This window comes from Danio rerio, chromosome 4 (genome assembly GCF_049306965.1).
Source record: "Danio rerio strain Tuebingen ecotype United States chromosome 4, GRCz12tu, whole genome shotgun sequence".
Taxonomy (NCBI): domain Eukaryota; kingdom Metazoa; phylum Chordata; class Actinopteri; order Cypriniformes; family Danionidae; genus Danio; species Danio rerio.
Window position 1 is genome coordinate 59,075,122 of NC_133179.1, and position 16,627 is coordinate 59,091,748.

At 34.4% G+C, this 16,627-nt stretch overlaps 3 protein-coding genes and 2 long non-coding RNA genes across 9 annotated transcripts in view; 2 read left to right on the forward strand and 3 right to left on the reverse strand.

Annotated features, from left to right (window-relative positions):
• The window catches only part of LOC100537530 (uncharacterized), an 858,077-nt gene that overhangs the window by 714,798 nt on the left and 126,652 nt on the right, over positions 1 to 16,627 (forward strand). The window lies entirely within an intron of this gene.
• The window catches only part of LOC137491106 (uncharacterized), a 1,257,671-nt gene that overhangs the window by 118,074 nt on the left and 1,122,970 nt on the right, over positions 1 to 16,627 (reverse strand). The window lies entirely within an intron of this gene.
• LOC141381957 (uncharacterized) lies at positions 1,442 to 15,773 on the reverse strand. Its single transcript, XR_012402868.1, has 3 exons — positions 15,623 to 15,773; positions 8,828 to 8,876; positions 1,442 to 3,036 (listed from the first exon to the last, which is right to left on the reverse strand). It is a non-coding gene; the product is annotated as an uncharacterized lncRNA (long non-coding RNA).
• On the forward strand, positions 3,910 to 10,558 carry LOC137491117 (uncharacterized). Of its 3 annotated transcripts, none has more exons than XM_073948901.1 (3): positions 3,910 to 4,054; positions 5,520 to 5,670; positions 9,067 to 10,558. In XM_073948901.1, the coding sequence occupies exons 2-3, from the start codon at positions 5,586 to 5,588 to the stop codon at positions 9,867 to 9,869; spliced, it is 888 nt and encodes a 295-aa protein (XP_073805002.1). In that variant the 5' UTR covers positions 3,910 to 4,054; positions 5,520 to 5,585; the 3' UTR covers positions 9,870 to 10,558. The 3 variants fall into 3 exon arrangements, with proteins under 3 accessions (XP_073805002.1, XP_068076315.1, XP_073805003.1); XM_073948902.1 differs by lacking the exon at positions 3,910 to 4,054 and adding an exon at positions 4,900 to 4,926; XM_068220214.2 differs by having other exon boundaries at positions 3,910 to 5,670.
• On the reverse strand, positions 11,763 to 14,658 carry LOC137491137 (uncharacterized). Of its 2 annotated transcripts, none has more exons than XR_012402725.1 (4): positions 14,589 to 14,658; positions 13,238 to 13,343; positions 13,047 to 13,112; positions 11,763 to 11,900 (listed from the first exon to the last, which is right to left on the reverse strand). It is a non-coding gene; the product is annotated as an uncharacterized lncRNA (long non-coding RNA). The 2 variants fall into 2 exon arrangements; XR_011011108.2 differs by having other exon boundaries at positions 11,766 to 11,900; positions 13,043 to 13,112.

A 16,627-nucleotide genomic window follows, 5' to 3' on the forward strand; every position in this document is an offset into this window, starting at 1 on the left:
GACTTGTATGTCTACAACAACATTACTTCTTAATATCTGAGTACAATTCTCATCCTCATAATTATGACCTCTTCTTTTCTATTTCTACAACTTTATAGGCCTATATAGGGTTTCTTTTTTTCCACATGAATTGTCGTCACTTATTATCTGTGTTCCATGTTTCCTGCCATTCTTTAGCAATATCTTCAGTAAAATTTAATTTACCTTTACTTACAGAAGCATTAAAGGTGTAGTTCACAAAAAAAATACAATTCTGTCATTTACTCATCTTCTACTAGTTCCAAATCTGTTTGAGTTTCTGCTGCTGAATGCAAATAAAGAGAATACATGGGCAAAAAACTACAAAAAAACACTATATGGTTCAACAGTTCCTACTTTGAACATGGCTGCTTTTTTCCACATTTTCTTGCACACAAAATGTTCTTGGAGCTCGATTACAATTGAACCACAAAAGTCATGTGTTTTGACATCGTTTTTGGTTCCTTTTCTGGACTTTGAGCATCTCCGATCTCTTGCTGTCTATGACTGATGAAGGAGCTCTCTGATTTCTTTTAAAGTGTTTTCATTTGCGTTCTGAAGATGAGCAGAGTTCTCAGGAGATTGAAAAAACAGGTAGAGGGACAATCATTCTCGAGTGCCTAGTGTACACTATAGCACACGCATTCCACCACTGCTATTATACAGCCACATTTATTTATTTATATATTTATTTTTATTTTATGTTTTTCATTGCAATAACAACAGGTCATTACAACAAATAGAAATACAAAAACTGATAGCACTGATACTCGTGGGATGATATTACTCATATATCCATTCATTTACGGCTCAGTCCCTTTATTACCATAGTAATAATTATCACCATAGTGGAATAAACCGCTAACTTATCCAGCACATACTTTACACAGCAGATGCCCTTCCAGCTGCAACCCGTTACTGGGAAGCATGCATACACACTCATTCACACACACCGCATGTCTATGGACTTTGGGGAAACCTGAGAATCCAGAAGAAACTTATGCGAACACGGGGAGAACATGCAAACTCCACACAGAAATGCCAACTGATCCATCTGAGGCTCGAACCAGCTACCCACTGCACCACTGTGATGCCGTCATGTATAATTATTTGAGGTATTAAACTGATATTGGTGAAGAACTATGCTTACAAATGGTTGTTGCATTTAAATGTGTGAAAAGGCACCATTCAGATAAAGCGATTGTAATGATCTGGGCAATCAAGCATGTATTGTTATAGACACCTTTGATTATTTGTCTTAAGAGATGTAAGGCAGGTCCTGTTCATATAATTTGCTTTAGGCTATCAAGTTGATATTGGCATGAACAGCTATACCTGTTAACAGGTTTCATATATGTAAAACGATCCTATTCAGTTAATGGTCTGGCCTATTAGGCAGCTATTAATAAAGATGACTGCACATGATGATGAACCATTTAATTAAATGAATATGTGACACAGATATTTAAAATTCATTGTTGCAAACAAGTTACAGGAGTAAGTGCAGTTGTTGTTTTATGTGATGTTCACCACTGTAATTACACCATAGTGAAACAGAAGTCTGAGAAATGCTGTAGTTGGTGTAGGTCAGGGGTCGGCAACCCGCGGCTCTAGAGCCGCATGCGGCTCTTTAGCGCTGCCCCAGTGGCTCCCTGGAGCTTTTTCCAAAAATGTTTGAAAACGGAAAAAGATGGGGGAGGTAAATATATTTTTGTTTTAATATGGTTTCTATAGGAGGACAAACAATCCTAACGTTTTCTAATGCTGTAAAAGTGTGTAGAATATTTATTTTCAACATTTCTGTCAACGAAGATTTGCGTCATAGCCTGCGACACACGGAATAGGCAGGTGGCTGTTGTAAACAATCCGGCGGCTGTGTGATGCGCCATGGAGCGTAAGCTGTCTTTGCCAAAGATGTACAGCGGGGCACGCTTTCTCATTTTCCCTCCCTTAGAGAATTCAAAGAAGCCCATCACGATCACTCACTCAACGATGATTATTTACAAGGTGCGATCGTTGATATGCAAACTGCATTTGGGAGCAGATTTTGCGAGCGCCGAAAGGAAAAAACGAGACTGTCTTTCCTTGTCACACACCCCTGGAGATTGACCCTTCCTTGTTGAGCACATTCCCTGTAAGGGGCACGTTATGCACGTTCATTTTGATGTTGTTTTTTGGAATTCTCAAAATAAAAAAACATCAAAAATCTGATTTCTTTACTGCATTTCTTTAATTTCATCAAAGCAAAATATGATGCATTAATATTGTAATGAAGTTAAACTTGAACATTAAACATAATTCATCGATATTGTAATGAAGTTAAACTCGAACATTAAACATAATGCATTAATATTGTAATTAAGTTAAACTTGAGACGGCATCGTACAACAGAGTAGTCACGTGGTGCGTCATTCTCTACAGGATGCACTGCAGGGAAAAAAAAACATTTAACCATGAAGGCTCAGTATGTATTTGTAGCCAACTAAATCATTTTTATAGTAGGCTAATATAGCTAATATAAATACATACAGCATGTGTTGCCTTCATTATAAGGCTTATATAAGGCTTTTAATTTTTTGCGGCTCCAGACATATTTGTTTTTGTTTTTTTTTGGTCCAGTATGGCTCTTTCAACATTTTGGGTTGCCGACCCCTGGTGTAGGTGGAGCAGGTTAATCACATTAAAAGTTCTGCATTGTGTAGATATGAAAGTGAACTCTTGTCATTGAATTACTCTGTATACACTGCCTATACAATAAATTAACTTGTTATATAATTATTTTGTGATTATAAATATTTAGATGCATGATAGATAAAAAAATGGACAGTATGTGATCGCTTTACTGTGTTAAAAGGAAAAAGTTTTGTCACAGAGTATCTTATATATGCTTTTGTGAATGTCTATGCATATGTATGCACAAACACAAGGAATAATTAGAGCGAAAAACATCTTTGTTACATACCAGGTGAATAAGAGGCTTTCGAGAGAGCTGAGCTGCTCACACATGTTCTTTTCAACCTAAAAACGAAGAAAAGAAAACAAAATTGGCACAGAAACCAGCTACATTTTAATTGTTACAATCTATAGAGACTTTTGGAAGAAATAATTGATCTGTTAAGAGTGTGTTGACAGTCTTACAGAAACCAGTAATGAGCTGCATGTGCTTTAAGAGAAATAAAGGACTCTAAACTCACATAAAGAACAAGTTCAGTGATAAATAAATAACTAAAACATGTCAATGTCATGTCAATGTATTGACTGACCTTTACACAAATAAAACCTCAATCTGAAGTTCAGAAATTGTTTCTTTTAACGAATGATAATATATAACAGTATAATAGTATAAGACTCACATAACTGTTATATAAGTGAATGTAGTTGTGTGTATTGAGACATCAGTGTGGTTTGAGTCTTCACCAAGTACACAAAGACTTCAACCAAGCAACTCTGAGAAGCTTCTACAAAAACAACACACAACTCTTGCATTACCTTTTAACCAGGCTTGGGAAAAAAATAATTGAAATGTGTTTCATATCAAAGTACCTCAACATAAGTGTATCAACATTAACTACAAAATGCAGCAGCCAAACTGAAAAATAAGCTTCAATAGTCAATAGTCCTATAAAGCAATAGCAACAAAACAAATGATGATGGCTAAATTCAACTTATTTTCCCAATACATCATTATTTCTCTGTAAAACTGGTTTGTAAAGCTGCTGAACTTCCCATCCCCCAATGTAATGTGTCTTGAGTCTTCACTGCTCGCCACTGCTCATTTGCATCTTTATACCAGCATTAATGGGGGCCAATTGAGTCTTATCCAATCACATTCCAGATCCAGTAGCTCAGCAGGGTTGTATCTATATATTCCAGGTTCCTAACAGAGGCTTCATTAGCTTATTTAGCTAAAAGAGAACAACTTTTGAGGACAAACTACGATTGTTGACTTCTACATTGCGATTATTACCAAATACCTACAAAGAAAAGCCCCCTGAGACCATTTTTTCATCCCACTTCTTCATTGAGGACTGGAAACGTAAGTTGCACATGCTGAATTTACACTCAAATAATATCTGAATGCTAACATTATAAAATGTAAAATCTATACATGCGTGGATGCACTGTTCAACGTTGTATTTAGTCCAGCATACATGAAAAAAGTACAGAAACACAGACTTGTTCAGTTTGTATCTGATAAAAATTCTGAATCAAAGATTCCAGTTGTAGAGGAGGATTTTGAGATCAGGAAGTCCTGGAGTGTCTGTGAAATTAGACCCAGAGTTGAGCCCACAAAGTGCCAAGGAAGAGCTCATTTTAGACAAACCGGTGGAAGATAAACCAGAAGTTAGAATCCTGCGAGCTTATTTAAGCGATTATGCTTGTGGTTTTGAAGGTGATGTGATCAACATAGATTATTGTTATTGACTTGTTTGTAATGTACCACAAAGATACAAAGACGTGGTTACATCAGTAAATGCAAGTGAATAGGTTAAAGCTATGGAAGAAGAAATGCAATTGTTAAAAGAATGCAACTTTTGCTCTCACCAACCTACCTGAAGGCAAAGGTCTAGTGGGTAAATGGGTTTTTGCAAAAACAATGTATGTTGCCAAAGAGAACTATGATAAGTCTTTTCTCCAACTGCTAACATGACTAGTGTAAGAGTGTTAATGCAAAGAAAATCTGATTGTTCATGACATGGATGTAAAAAGCAGCATATTTACATGCACCAATAGAGTGTGACATTTCATAGAAAAGCCAGAATGTTATGAGGTAAAATCGAAAAGAAAAGGTGTGAGAAATGTTTCAATAAGTCATGACTAAGCAAAACAAAAAAGACTTTTATTTTGGTGTGGTGTGTGATGTCATAAGACTGTGCCGCTACCGCACTGTGATTCAACTGGAGAAAGGTTTGTGTCAAAGCTTTTGCACAGATAAAAAACTGATTGATTAAAGTTTCAGGTTTTTCATTCAACGATAAATGATGTACCTGCTGTTAACAATATTATTTTAACCTTTTATACAACGTTGTTCTATCTTAATCACAGTGATGAGGACTATTATTTGAATAAAGATAGGATAAACTTCATTTGTCCACAAGAGGAAATTTGTCTTGTGCAAAAAAAAGTTCTACACATTGCTGTAAGCGGACAATAAAATAAAAAACAAACAAACAAAACAATTAAGAACATACCTGAATAAAGTTTGAATAAAGTTACAGTAAAGTGTGTAATAAGTGTTTTAATGAAGGTTAAATTTATTAAATAGGCATAATGTCATTCTGTTCAAAGTAAACATCACTGTATATGAGAAATTGAGTACTAGTTTTAATCAGGTCATTTGTGGCTATTGTTTCTTGCTCAGACTTACTATTTTACCTGATTTTTTTGTTAATTACTCTCATATAAAGAAAGTGTTAAAGAGAAGTTATTTTGTTTCTGTTTATTGTTTTATTAATTTTAAACAGGACATTTTTTTTTTTTGTTTTATTCATTTTAAACAGGATAAAGTGTCCAAAAGCAGAGGAAAATTTCCTGCTGAAGCGACTGATCTCCACACTGTTATAAAGATGGCGTTTATTAAAGAGGAGAGTGAAGATGTGAAGATTGAAGAAACATTCACAGTCAAGCAGGAAGATCTGCAGGAACAAACAGGTTGATTTTCTTTCTCAAACACCAAATCTGATCCTCATTCAGATATATTTTAATAATAAGAATACTAAATTAAATCCATTCTTGCAGCCCTGAGTGTGCTGCCTAGTTCTCCTAAATGCACATAAGCACTCATTGAAAGACAGGAATGAGTTTCTTTCGTCACTTGTTCTCATGACTTTTGTCATTATTTCATGTGTTATTAGTTTCCCATTTTCTCTATCTTCTTAATGTTATTGCTTTTCTTGCTCTTTTACTGTTTGTAAAGCGTACATGAGCACTGGCGCTATATAAAATAAATAAAAACAATAAATGAATAAAAGGTTTAACTGAGCTGACAATATAAAGATTTTAAAAAGTAACAGAAAAGTGTGTAATAATTGTATTACCGAAGGTTTAATTTATTAAATAGCATAATGTCATTCCATTCTAACAATACATCACTATAAGAAATGGAATACTAGTTGTAATCAGGTCATTTGTGGCTATTGTTTCTTGCTCAGACTTACTTTGATTTCTTTTTGTTATTACTTTCATATAAAGAAACTGTTGAAGCAAGTGTTGAATAGAAGTTATTTTGTTTCTGTTTATTTTAAACAGGACATTTTAATTGTTTTGTTCATTTTGCTTTTCTTGTTCTTCTAAGCATCCTTGAGCACTGGCGCTATATAAAAAAAGTTTAACTGAGCTGACGATATTTGACCTACAGTATTCCTAAGAAGATATCTGCTATTACAGTGATAGTGTTGGCTTAGTACTTTTCATTTGCATATGTCACATTGATCACAATTCCCTTTTTTCTCAACTTCTTTCTGGGTTAAACTTGATTTTAGTAGATGTTACTAGTTCTCACAGAAAGTATCTGAGTTAGAATTACATCATTATTATACTCTTAATACTTAATTACCAGCTATTGTGTTAAAAGTGTGTCATATGGATGCCCCCAATTTTAAATATGCAGAATTAAATAAATACTAAAATAATAAATTATTATAAAACATTGTACAGTAATCTAAACTATATTTATGTTGTTGTGGGACGACGTGAGACAAAAGGAACAAATTATAGTGGAACTAAAACGTTTAGCATTGCACTGACTACAACTGGCCAACAAACCAGTCTAAAAATGACCTTTTCTGCTTAAGAAATGGATTACAGCATGCTGATGATATGCAAACATTTGAGTGTGAAGTTCGTCAGTATTGACCATATTCTTTGTGTACCAGCAGGCGCAGCCATTGAATTTTTGTGTTTGACACTTTTTTAAAGAAATCATTTTTAGATCCTAAAATCATTGTTATGCTGCTTACGCAAGGGATGATAACTCCTTTCATGGTGTAGCCTGGTTTGGAAAAGTCAAGGTTTTAAAACCGCCAAAATTTAAGTCAGAATTATTAGCCCACACCCCCATTGATTTTTTTTTCTTTTTTAAATATTTGCCAAATTGTTTTTAACAGAGTAAGGAAATTTTCACGATTGGTATGATAATATTTTTATTTCTTCTGGAGAAAGTCTTATTTTTTTTATTTTGGCTAGAATAAAAGCAGTTTTTTTTAAACACCATTTTAAGGATAGAATTATTAGCCCCTTCTGAATTCTGTCTTCAACTGGATGCAAGTGTTTTTTTTTTTTTTTTTTTTTTTTTTTTACATTTTAAGAGAGTATCTCCATCAGAAAAGATATCTAAAGATGTCATTTCAAATCGTAAAGCAATCTGTTTTTGAAACTAATGAAAACAACAGATGTCAATGATTCATTTGAATGATTTAGCCTGACATGATTACTGCTCCAAAATATAATAAATAAATATTTCTCAAAAGAAAATATTTTGTGCTTAAAGGGGAAAAAAAGTGTTTGTTTTATACCTAGACATTTAAAAGAATATATTTTAGAGCAGTAATCACAATACTGTGAAAGCATGATATTTTTATTCAAGGTTATCATACGTCAGAATCTTATACTGCCCATGCCTAATGCTGCTTGATGTTGCAAAGTCATATTTTCTTATTTTCTTATTTTTCTTTGTATGAATAAACATGAATACACTTGTTTGTAGAGCAAGTAGTGTGACCGTTTTCTACCGTTATTCCTGGTCATTTCTCCAATAGGCAACTGAAGCACTAAAACAATAGCATGTGAGATCAGGGGCTGTTTCATGAAAGTGGTTTAGAAAAGTGGAGATTAAAGTTGAAAACCTGGCTTCAGTGAGCCGAACTAATCGTCCACACTTAAATTGGTTCCATAACAGAAATTCGAAAATCATTTGATGTAACTAATCTGAGTTCAGTCAAAATAATCCAGATAACTTGCTTGTGCACGTTACTGTCATGAAACCCTGAAGGTTGAGCACAGATGCATTGATTATGTTGTGTGCTACCATGGCAACTACTTACTGTTATAGAACCTATTTAAGCCCCTAGGGGTTATAAAATAATCCTGGGTTTTCATTAACAGACGTTTCACATTGGCAAACCCTGGGTTAACATTATTATTTGTATATTTAAGATGCCACTGTCCCTGATTGGACAAACAGCAGGTAACCTTTTGAGATGGCATTTCTGCATCTTGGCAGGTATATAAAATGTCACGACGTAGGTCTTCAGCTAAGCTTCTTTGGCTTAGTCTCTTTATTCATCAAGGGTCGCCACAGCTGAATGAACTACCAACTTATCCAGCATATGTTTTAAACCAGCTTCAACTCAGTACTAGGAAATATTTGCATAAGTTATATACAATAATGCAAACTCACAAATAGAAGAGTAAATTATGCGCACTTGCTATGAACATGCAGGATTTGCTCCAATCGGGTTTTCCAAGCAAGTTTAAAATGTTTAAATCATGTGGAAGATACACATGAGGGAATTTAACACGAGTAATCCAGAGCGAGTGCATTTGATCAATTGCATTTAAAGCCACAGGCGCAAAAAGAGCTTGGTTTTCCTCCAGACCACCAAAATTAAATATTCTCAAAGGAATATGATCTGATTTTGAGATAAAACCTCAGACACATTCTGGGAACACCAAAGATTTATTTTCATAAAAAATAAAAAATAATAATATTAATAAGTTTTTCTTTAAAAAAAAAAAAATAATAATAATAAAGGTTCATAATAGGAACCCTTTAAAGATATTTATGAAACAGAAATGAAAATAGCCTCACCATTTACTGTACCTCTTGTGGTTTTTAACCTTTATGGGGTTTGTTGATTCTGTTGAACACAAAAGAAGATATTGTGAAAACAAATGTTAGCTTTCTTTGTGTTCCAGAAGAAAGGAATTGTTTAAAAGCAAATGAGAGAGTAAATGGTATGGTCATTTATATTTGTGGGTGAAACATCCATTTCATGCTTATCGCTTTGAGTCTTCATACTAAAGTTAACTTCTTCTTTTTTTTTTAAGACCTGATGTTGCTGAAAGAAAAGACTCATCAACAGAATGAAATGGAAGAGATACAGCAAGACATGACGACTGATGAAAAACCCACACTGACGAAAAAGACTTTGTCACGTGGAAGACCTCGGAAATCCAAACCTAGGTGTAATTTCAGCTGTAAACAATGTGGAAAAAGTTTCAGTCAGAAGCCAAAGCTTAATGTTCACATAAGAGATCACACTAGGGAGAAAGCTTATACTTGCAAACAGTGTGGAAAGAGCTTCTATAATACAAGAAACCTAACAGTGCACATGAGAATTCACACTGGAGAAAGGCCGTACACATGCCAACAGTGTGGGAAAAGCTTCCATAAAACAGGAAACTTAACAGTGCACATGAGAATTCACACAGGAGAGAGGCCATACACATGCCAACAGTGTGGGAAAAGCTTTCAAACTACAGGAAACTTAACAGTGCACATGAGAATTCACACTGGGGAGAAGCCTTACTCTTGCCCTCAGTGTGGAAAAAGTTATAATCAAAATAGCAACCTTGAAGTCCACATGAGAACTCACAATGGAGGAAGAACTTTTGTTTGCACACAGTGTGGAAAAAGTTTTGCTCAAAAACAAAATCTTGACCTCCACATGAGGATTCACACTGGAGAGAAACCTTACACATGCACAGAGTGTGGTAAAAGTTTCCCATATAAAAGCACACTCAAACACCACATGATAGTTCACACCGGAGAGAAGCCATTTGCATGTGCGCAGTGTGGAAAGAGCTTCACATGTAAACCCAGCCGGCACACGACCGACCTTCAACGTTGAAATATGGTTGAAATAAGGTCAGATGTGTTTTGAACGTTGAAATAATGTTGATAGAACGTTTAATGTAGAACGGTTGAAAAACAGCCTGCATATGACAAGGCTTCAACGTTGAAATGTGGTTGAAAATACGTCAGTTGTTGCTTTAATGTTGAAACAATGTTGAATGATAAATGGTTGAAAAAAGTTACAGAAATCCTTGTACAAATCAACGTTGAGATTTTTTTTATCATGGTCTGTATGTTGAATTAACGTCATGGCTTCACCCAATATTCAACATGCCCAGATAGCAAAATACACTCGGGCCAGTTCCGGCTAGATTGTCGCCTGCCGGAGACTAACCCCTCGGCCCAACTTCGGCTGCCGGACTCGGGCCGGATGCCTGTGGACTCACTGCCCGATTCCGGCCCGAATCAAGCGGGCCAGATGCGGCGGCCGTAAGCGAGCCGACGCTGCGCATCCGCGCCGGAATCGGCGCGAGGGTAATGTGCGCTGCAGCCCGGAGCTGGCGCGACTCCGTATTTATACACCTTATAAAACCTTTTGGTATTACATTGGTACTTGATATATGGTATTACAACCATTTGAATTTATATAACAGCAAACACAGGCTATAATGTAAACACAAAGTGTAAGCACTGCGTTTAACCTTTGAATAAAGTGCAAACTGCATACATATTCTGTAACGAAAATAATCAGACAAATGACAAAATAAATAAATGTTAAACGTTTATTGATTGCATGAAAAAAATAGTACTAAAATTTTATAAACAATTTTGTAGTGCACAAGAATATCAATATAAAAACAACAATAAAACAACACAATAAAGACACAGAAAGATTTAAACAAAAACTCTAAAAATTACACACAAACACAGATGTTTTTTAAAACAACCCTGTTTTCCCAATAGACTTGAATTAAAAATTTGTAAAAAAACAGCTAAATTTTATATAAACCTAAATATAGAAACCAATTTAAGATATAGCAAGAAACATCTTAAAAATACCAATGACAATCCGTAAAATAGTACAAGTCAAACTTGTAAAAAGTACTGCAGAATTCTGAAGAAACATCTTGAAACATTTTTAATAAAACATTAAAATAATAATAAACAAACAAACATATATATATATATATATATATATATATATATATATATATATATATATATATATATATATATATATATATAAAATTGCAGAAGTATAAAGTCAAACTTTTTTTTTAAATAAACTTGAACAAAATCAATTGCACAAACAGCAAGACATGAGTGAGATGATTATGCATTTCATATATATACATGTCTTGTGCAATTTTTTATTTATAATTTTATTTGTATTACGTTTATTAAAAATGTATCAAGATGTTTCTTTAGAATTTGGCGCACACACATACATACCATACATATATACACACACACACACACACACACACACACACATATATATATACATATATATATATAAATGCAAATGAAAGAAACAAATTGTTCAAGTATCAGGGAACATCCTAATACACTTAAAATGTTGTTTAAAAAATAAAACAAAATAGTGATGTAGACATTTGACACATTAGCTCTCTCTTCTTTCTTCCTCCATCACTGTCAGGGGCAAGTTGTAGCTACCTTGTAATGCATTTTTCCACTTCTTTATCAGTGGCGTGGTATGGACATTTGTCCTCACTCCATCTGTGATTAAAAGATAAACAGATAATTAGTAGTGAACAAGTACTAATGTAAAAAAAAATAAAAAATTAGGAAAAAAGTAGGCTACCTACGAAGCAAAAAAAACAATAAAAAAGAACAAATAAACTTAAAACACTTTGAAATTAGCAAGAGCTTGAACTTACCAGTTTCTTCATTTGTTCAGGCTGCTCCTTTAGTTGATTTTCAAGCTTTTCCAAATCAAATTGGCCAAAGGACGGTCAAATGTGTTTACATCTGGAATTTCATCACGTCTGTTTTGGTTTTGTGAGAATCAGGACCAGCTGCTGCTTTATGACGTTGCATGATTTTAAAACTTCAGTCAGTCGTGCTAAAAAAGAAAAATAACAGATTAGTATAAATCAACCTGTAGCTTATTCTCATACAACTTCTGTAAATACAACAGTGGGTTAGACACTGCTGATATTCTCTAGTTGATCTTTACTGTCTAGCTGCATTAAACCTTAACAAATTTACTGATGTCTTCAATTCTTACAAAGACATCACGAGATGCAATAAGTTCTGTCTTGATCTCAAACTGCACTAGAACAAAGACTGTAAATGTTCATAGGTGTACCGCAGGAGTGTCCAAACTTTTTGGGCCGAGGGCCAGATGCAAAAAAACAAACGTTGTCGCGGGCCAAATTTTACATACATCACACAGACACATGTATATGTATATATATATATATTTCCCCAATTTCTGTTTAACGGAGAGTTAAACATTTTTTCCACACATTTCTAAACATATTAGTTTTAGTAACTCATTTCTAATAACTGATTTATTTTATCTTTGCCATGATGACAGTAAATAATATTTGACTAGATATTTTTCAAGACACTTCTATACAGCTTAAAGTGACATTTAAAGGCTTAACTAGGTTAATTAAGTTAACTAGTCAAGTTAAGGTAATTAGGCAAGTTATTTTATAACAATGGTTTGTTCTGAAGACTTAAGGGGCTAATAATTTTGACCTTAAAATGGTTCATAAAAAAATTTAAACCGCTTTTTATTCTAGCCGAAATAAAACAAGTCTTTCTCCAAAAGAAAAAATATTATCAGACATACTGTAAAAATGTTCTTGCTCTGTTAAACATCATTTGGGAAATATTTAAAAAAGAAGAAATAAATCAATGAGGGGCTAATAATTCAGACTTCAACTGTGTGTAGACAGACAGACAGACAGACAGACAGACAGACAGATAGATAGATAGATAGATCATAACAAGAACTGCTGCTTAATTGAATGCATGTAATAGCGACACCCGGTGGTTATTTATTGAATTACGTTCATTTGTGTATAGCGGCCCAGATTCTATTGATATTTATAAAAAGCCTCGCGGGCCGTAGTTTGGACACGCCTGGTGTACTGGAATGTACAGTATCTGTGCATCTTGATGGTGGTCTTAAGATTTCTGCCATAGTCATTGATGGTACTTGTGGTGCTGCCTTGATTTCTGAAATCTTCATACCTGCCTTTTATCCAGCCTCTTTGTTCCAAGTAATTTTTCTTCATCATGGTATAGATGTGTCTATACTGTCCTTTAATCAGATACATTTACAAAACAAAACATCACTTTAGTATAATGCCAGGGCAAAACTCACAGGCTGTAATAGATCAATGACATAATGTTGACAGTATGTGTTTAAAATAATTGCAAACAAACCTGTTCTGTCTTTAGATGTATGACAGGCGATCATCATCCTCATCTGTCTACCAGTCAGAAATCACAGTTGCGTATGGATGTTTGAGTCGAGCTTCCTCATATGCATCTATAATAAAACATCACATTGTTGTTAACCTCCCGTAAAGAAAAGTTCAAATCCTGAAATACTATCAAAGTTAATTAATGCATATAATACCTATAGTGTAAATAATCAGTACACAGAAGGTTGCACAAGATTTATTTAGAGATTCATGCAGAGTGACAGCCTTATGAATCTGAGACATAGATTTGTAAGATGGTCAAGCACATGCATTATTCTGTACCCATGAAGATTAACCTACCATTGTGAAAAATGTTTGATGATGATAGCCAATAACAATAAACCATTTCAGCTGTTTGTGAAGCAATTAGTAATGTAATGTCTGAAAAGCTCAATCTATGTTGAAAATGTATCAGCAGTTTACAGCTTATAATGGACTTTTAGCACACAACTATAACATGCCTATTCACGTTCAAAAGAGTGTGCCATTGACTGCTTTGGTCGTGATGTGCTGCAAAATGATCTCACTAACCTTTGTTAAACAAGAACAATGAAACTTAACCAACAAATATTGTTACCCATTCATTTAAATCAGAATTTATCACTGTCAATAACATAAAAAACAAAAAAAAACATCAAAATCTGCTTTAAGACGTTCAGTTTTACATTAACTGACCATTACAGCTTGAACAAAAGATATAATTGATTCACATAGGCTAACACATATGAATTAAAGTGCATAGTAATATATTTCTCTTGGATAATTTAAAGAGAATAGTAAACAGTCGAGTTTCGATCATTTTCGTGACTAACTGCATAAACAAGATAAACAATAATATTTTATTAATCCAAAACGATTAGTTTTTATTTACACATAATCACAGAATTAATACTGTTGGATAAGTATACGCCTGTACAATGATTTTTCAACATCCACGGTACTTTATAATGTTAAATCAGAAAAAAAACACGTTTTGCCAAGTTAGTTAATGGATTCGTCTACAGAAACTTTCTTTAACGCAAAGTTAGCATACACACAAATTCGTTTCATGTTTCTTTAAAATAATTAAAATAGTTTTCAGTTACTACACACGTTACAATCTAACATTGTGTAAAAGGAAAAGGAACTTTCAGACGTGTTTGTAACTGTTAGCGTTAGCATACATTAGCTCCAGTCGTGTTTCTTAAAGCAAGTTACATTTCGTATCAAACTGTTTTAAATTACTAAACGCTGTTACAACCAAACACCGTGGAAATGTTTTAAGCTCTAAATTCGCTAATTATACAGAACACAAGCAGTAAAAAGCTTACCTTTCTGACCGGACTCCACGTGAGTCTTTGAAAAACCAAACTTTTCTTCTTGTGATCTTCGTGCCATGGTGGTTGACAACCAGCTTTTTGGAGCATTACCGCCACCGTCTGGATTGGAGTTTGGGTCAGGAGTTACGCATGTGTTTATTATGAAACCAACTTCTTTAAAAAAAAAAACAGTCAGCACAGGAGCGTGCTATCTCAAAAATAAGCGAATTTTACATAGTTTTTCTCTAGATGACATGTATAATCTATTTATAAATAATATTGTTTTGTTTGCGTCTAAACATTGCGACCATCCACACTAAATATTCTTTTTTTTTTTTTTTTGCTATCGTACCATGAATATTTTCTCAAATTATCATTAAACGTGGAGCTAACAGATTACTAGATAAAATAAGAACTCAATCGGTTGCCATCAGCCGAATCCTTGCCAGAAGCGGCCAGGATATGGTTGACCGGAATCGGGCCAGTGCTTTACAGCCGCATCACAACCGCATGTGCGCGAGCGAGCTGCGGGCCGCACTCGGCCCGGATAACACTCGCCGATGCCGAGTCGGAGCCGGAGGCGCCGGAGGGCAGCCGAGCTCGGGCCGATTACTGCCTGCTATCTGGGCTAGATCTTGGCCTTCAGGTAGGTTGATAAGTGGTTGCATTTTCTTTAAACGATTGCATTTCTTCATCCATAACTTTAACCCACATTCACTTGCATTCACTGATGTTGCCACCTCTTTGTATGTTTGAATGGGAAAACATCAAATTCTCCAAAATTGCCAGCCAGGTTCCAACCTATATAATATGTTGTAGCTTATTTGGGCTTATTTATTACAGTCCATTTGTCAGGATAAAAACAATATTTATAACCAAATAAACAAAAAACAAAAAAGTTCCCATAAACAAAAAAGAAGCTTTTAAAAATGACTGAAGAACTTAAGACAGCGTTGAACAATGCATCCACGCATGTTTAGATTTTACATTTTATAATGTTAGCATTCAGATATTATTTGAGTGTAAATTCAGAATGTGCAACTCACCTTTTCAGTCTTCAATGAAGAAGTGGGATGAAAAAATGGCCTCAGTCGGTTTTTCTTTGTAGGTTGTTGTTGGTAATAATCCCAATGTAGGAATCTACAATAGTAGTTTGTCCTCCAAAGTTGTTCTCTTTACTTGGCGAAATAAGCCAATGAAGATTCTCTTAGGAACTCAGAATATAAAGATATCACCCTGCTGAGCTACTGGATCTGGAATGTGATTGGATAAGACTCAATTGGCCCCCTTTAATTCTGGTATAAAGACGCAAATGAGCAGTGAAGACTCAAGACACATACAGTGGGGGATGGGAAGTCCAGCAGCTTTACAAATCATAGTTTTACATAGAAATAATGATGTATTGGGAAAATGAGTTGACTTTAGCCATCACCATTTGTTTTGTTGCTGTTGTTTTATAATACTATTGATTGAAGCGTTTTTATTTTGGCTGCTGCATTTTGTAGTTAATTTTGTAGTTTTTATTTTGGCTGCTGCATTTTGTAGTTAATGTACATTTATGTACATTAACTACCTCAACATACATTTATGTTGAGGTACTTTGATTTGAAACACATTTCAATTTATCTTTTCCAAGCCTGGTTAAAAGGTAATGCAAGAGTTGTGTGTTGTTTTTTTAGAAGCTTCTCAGAGTTTTGTGTGAGTTTAGAGTCCTTTATTTCTCTTAAAGCACATGCAGCTTATTACTGGCATCTGTGAGACAGTCAACACACTCTTAATAGGTCAATTATTTCTTTCCAAAAGTCTCTATAGATTTTAACAATCAAAATGTAGCTTGTTTCTGTGCCAATTTTGTTTTCTTTCCTTCGTCTTTTAGTTGAACAGAACATGTGTGAGCAGCTCAGCTTTCTCGAAAGCCTCTTATTCACCTGATAGGTAACAAAGATGTTTTTCCCTCTATTTATCATTTGTGTTTGTGCATACATATGCATAGACATTCACAAAAGCATATATAAGATACCCTGTGACAAAAGCTTTTGCTTTTAACACAG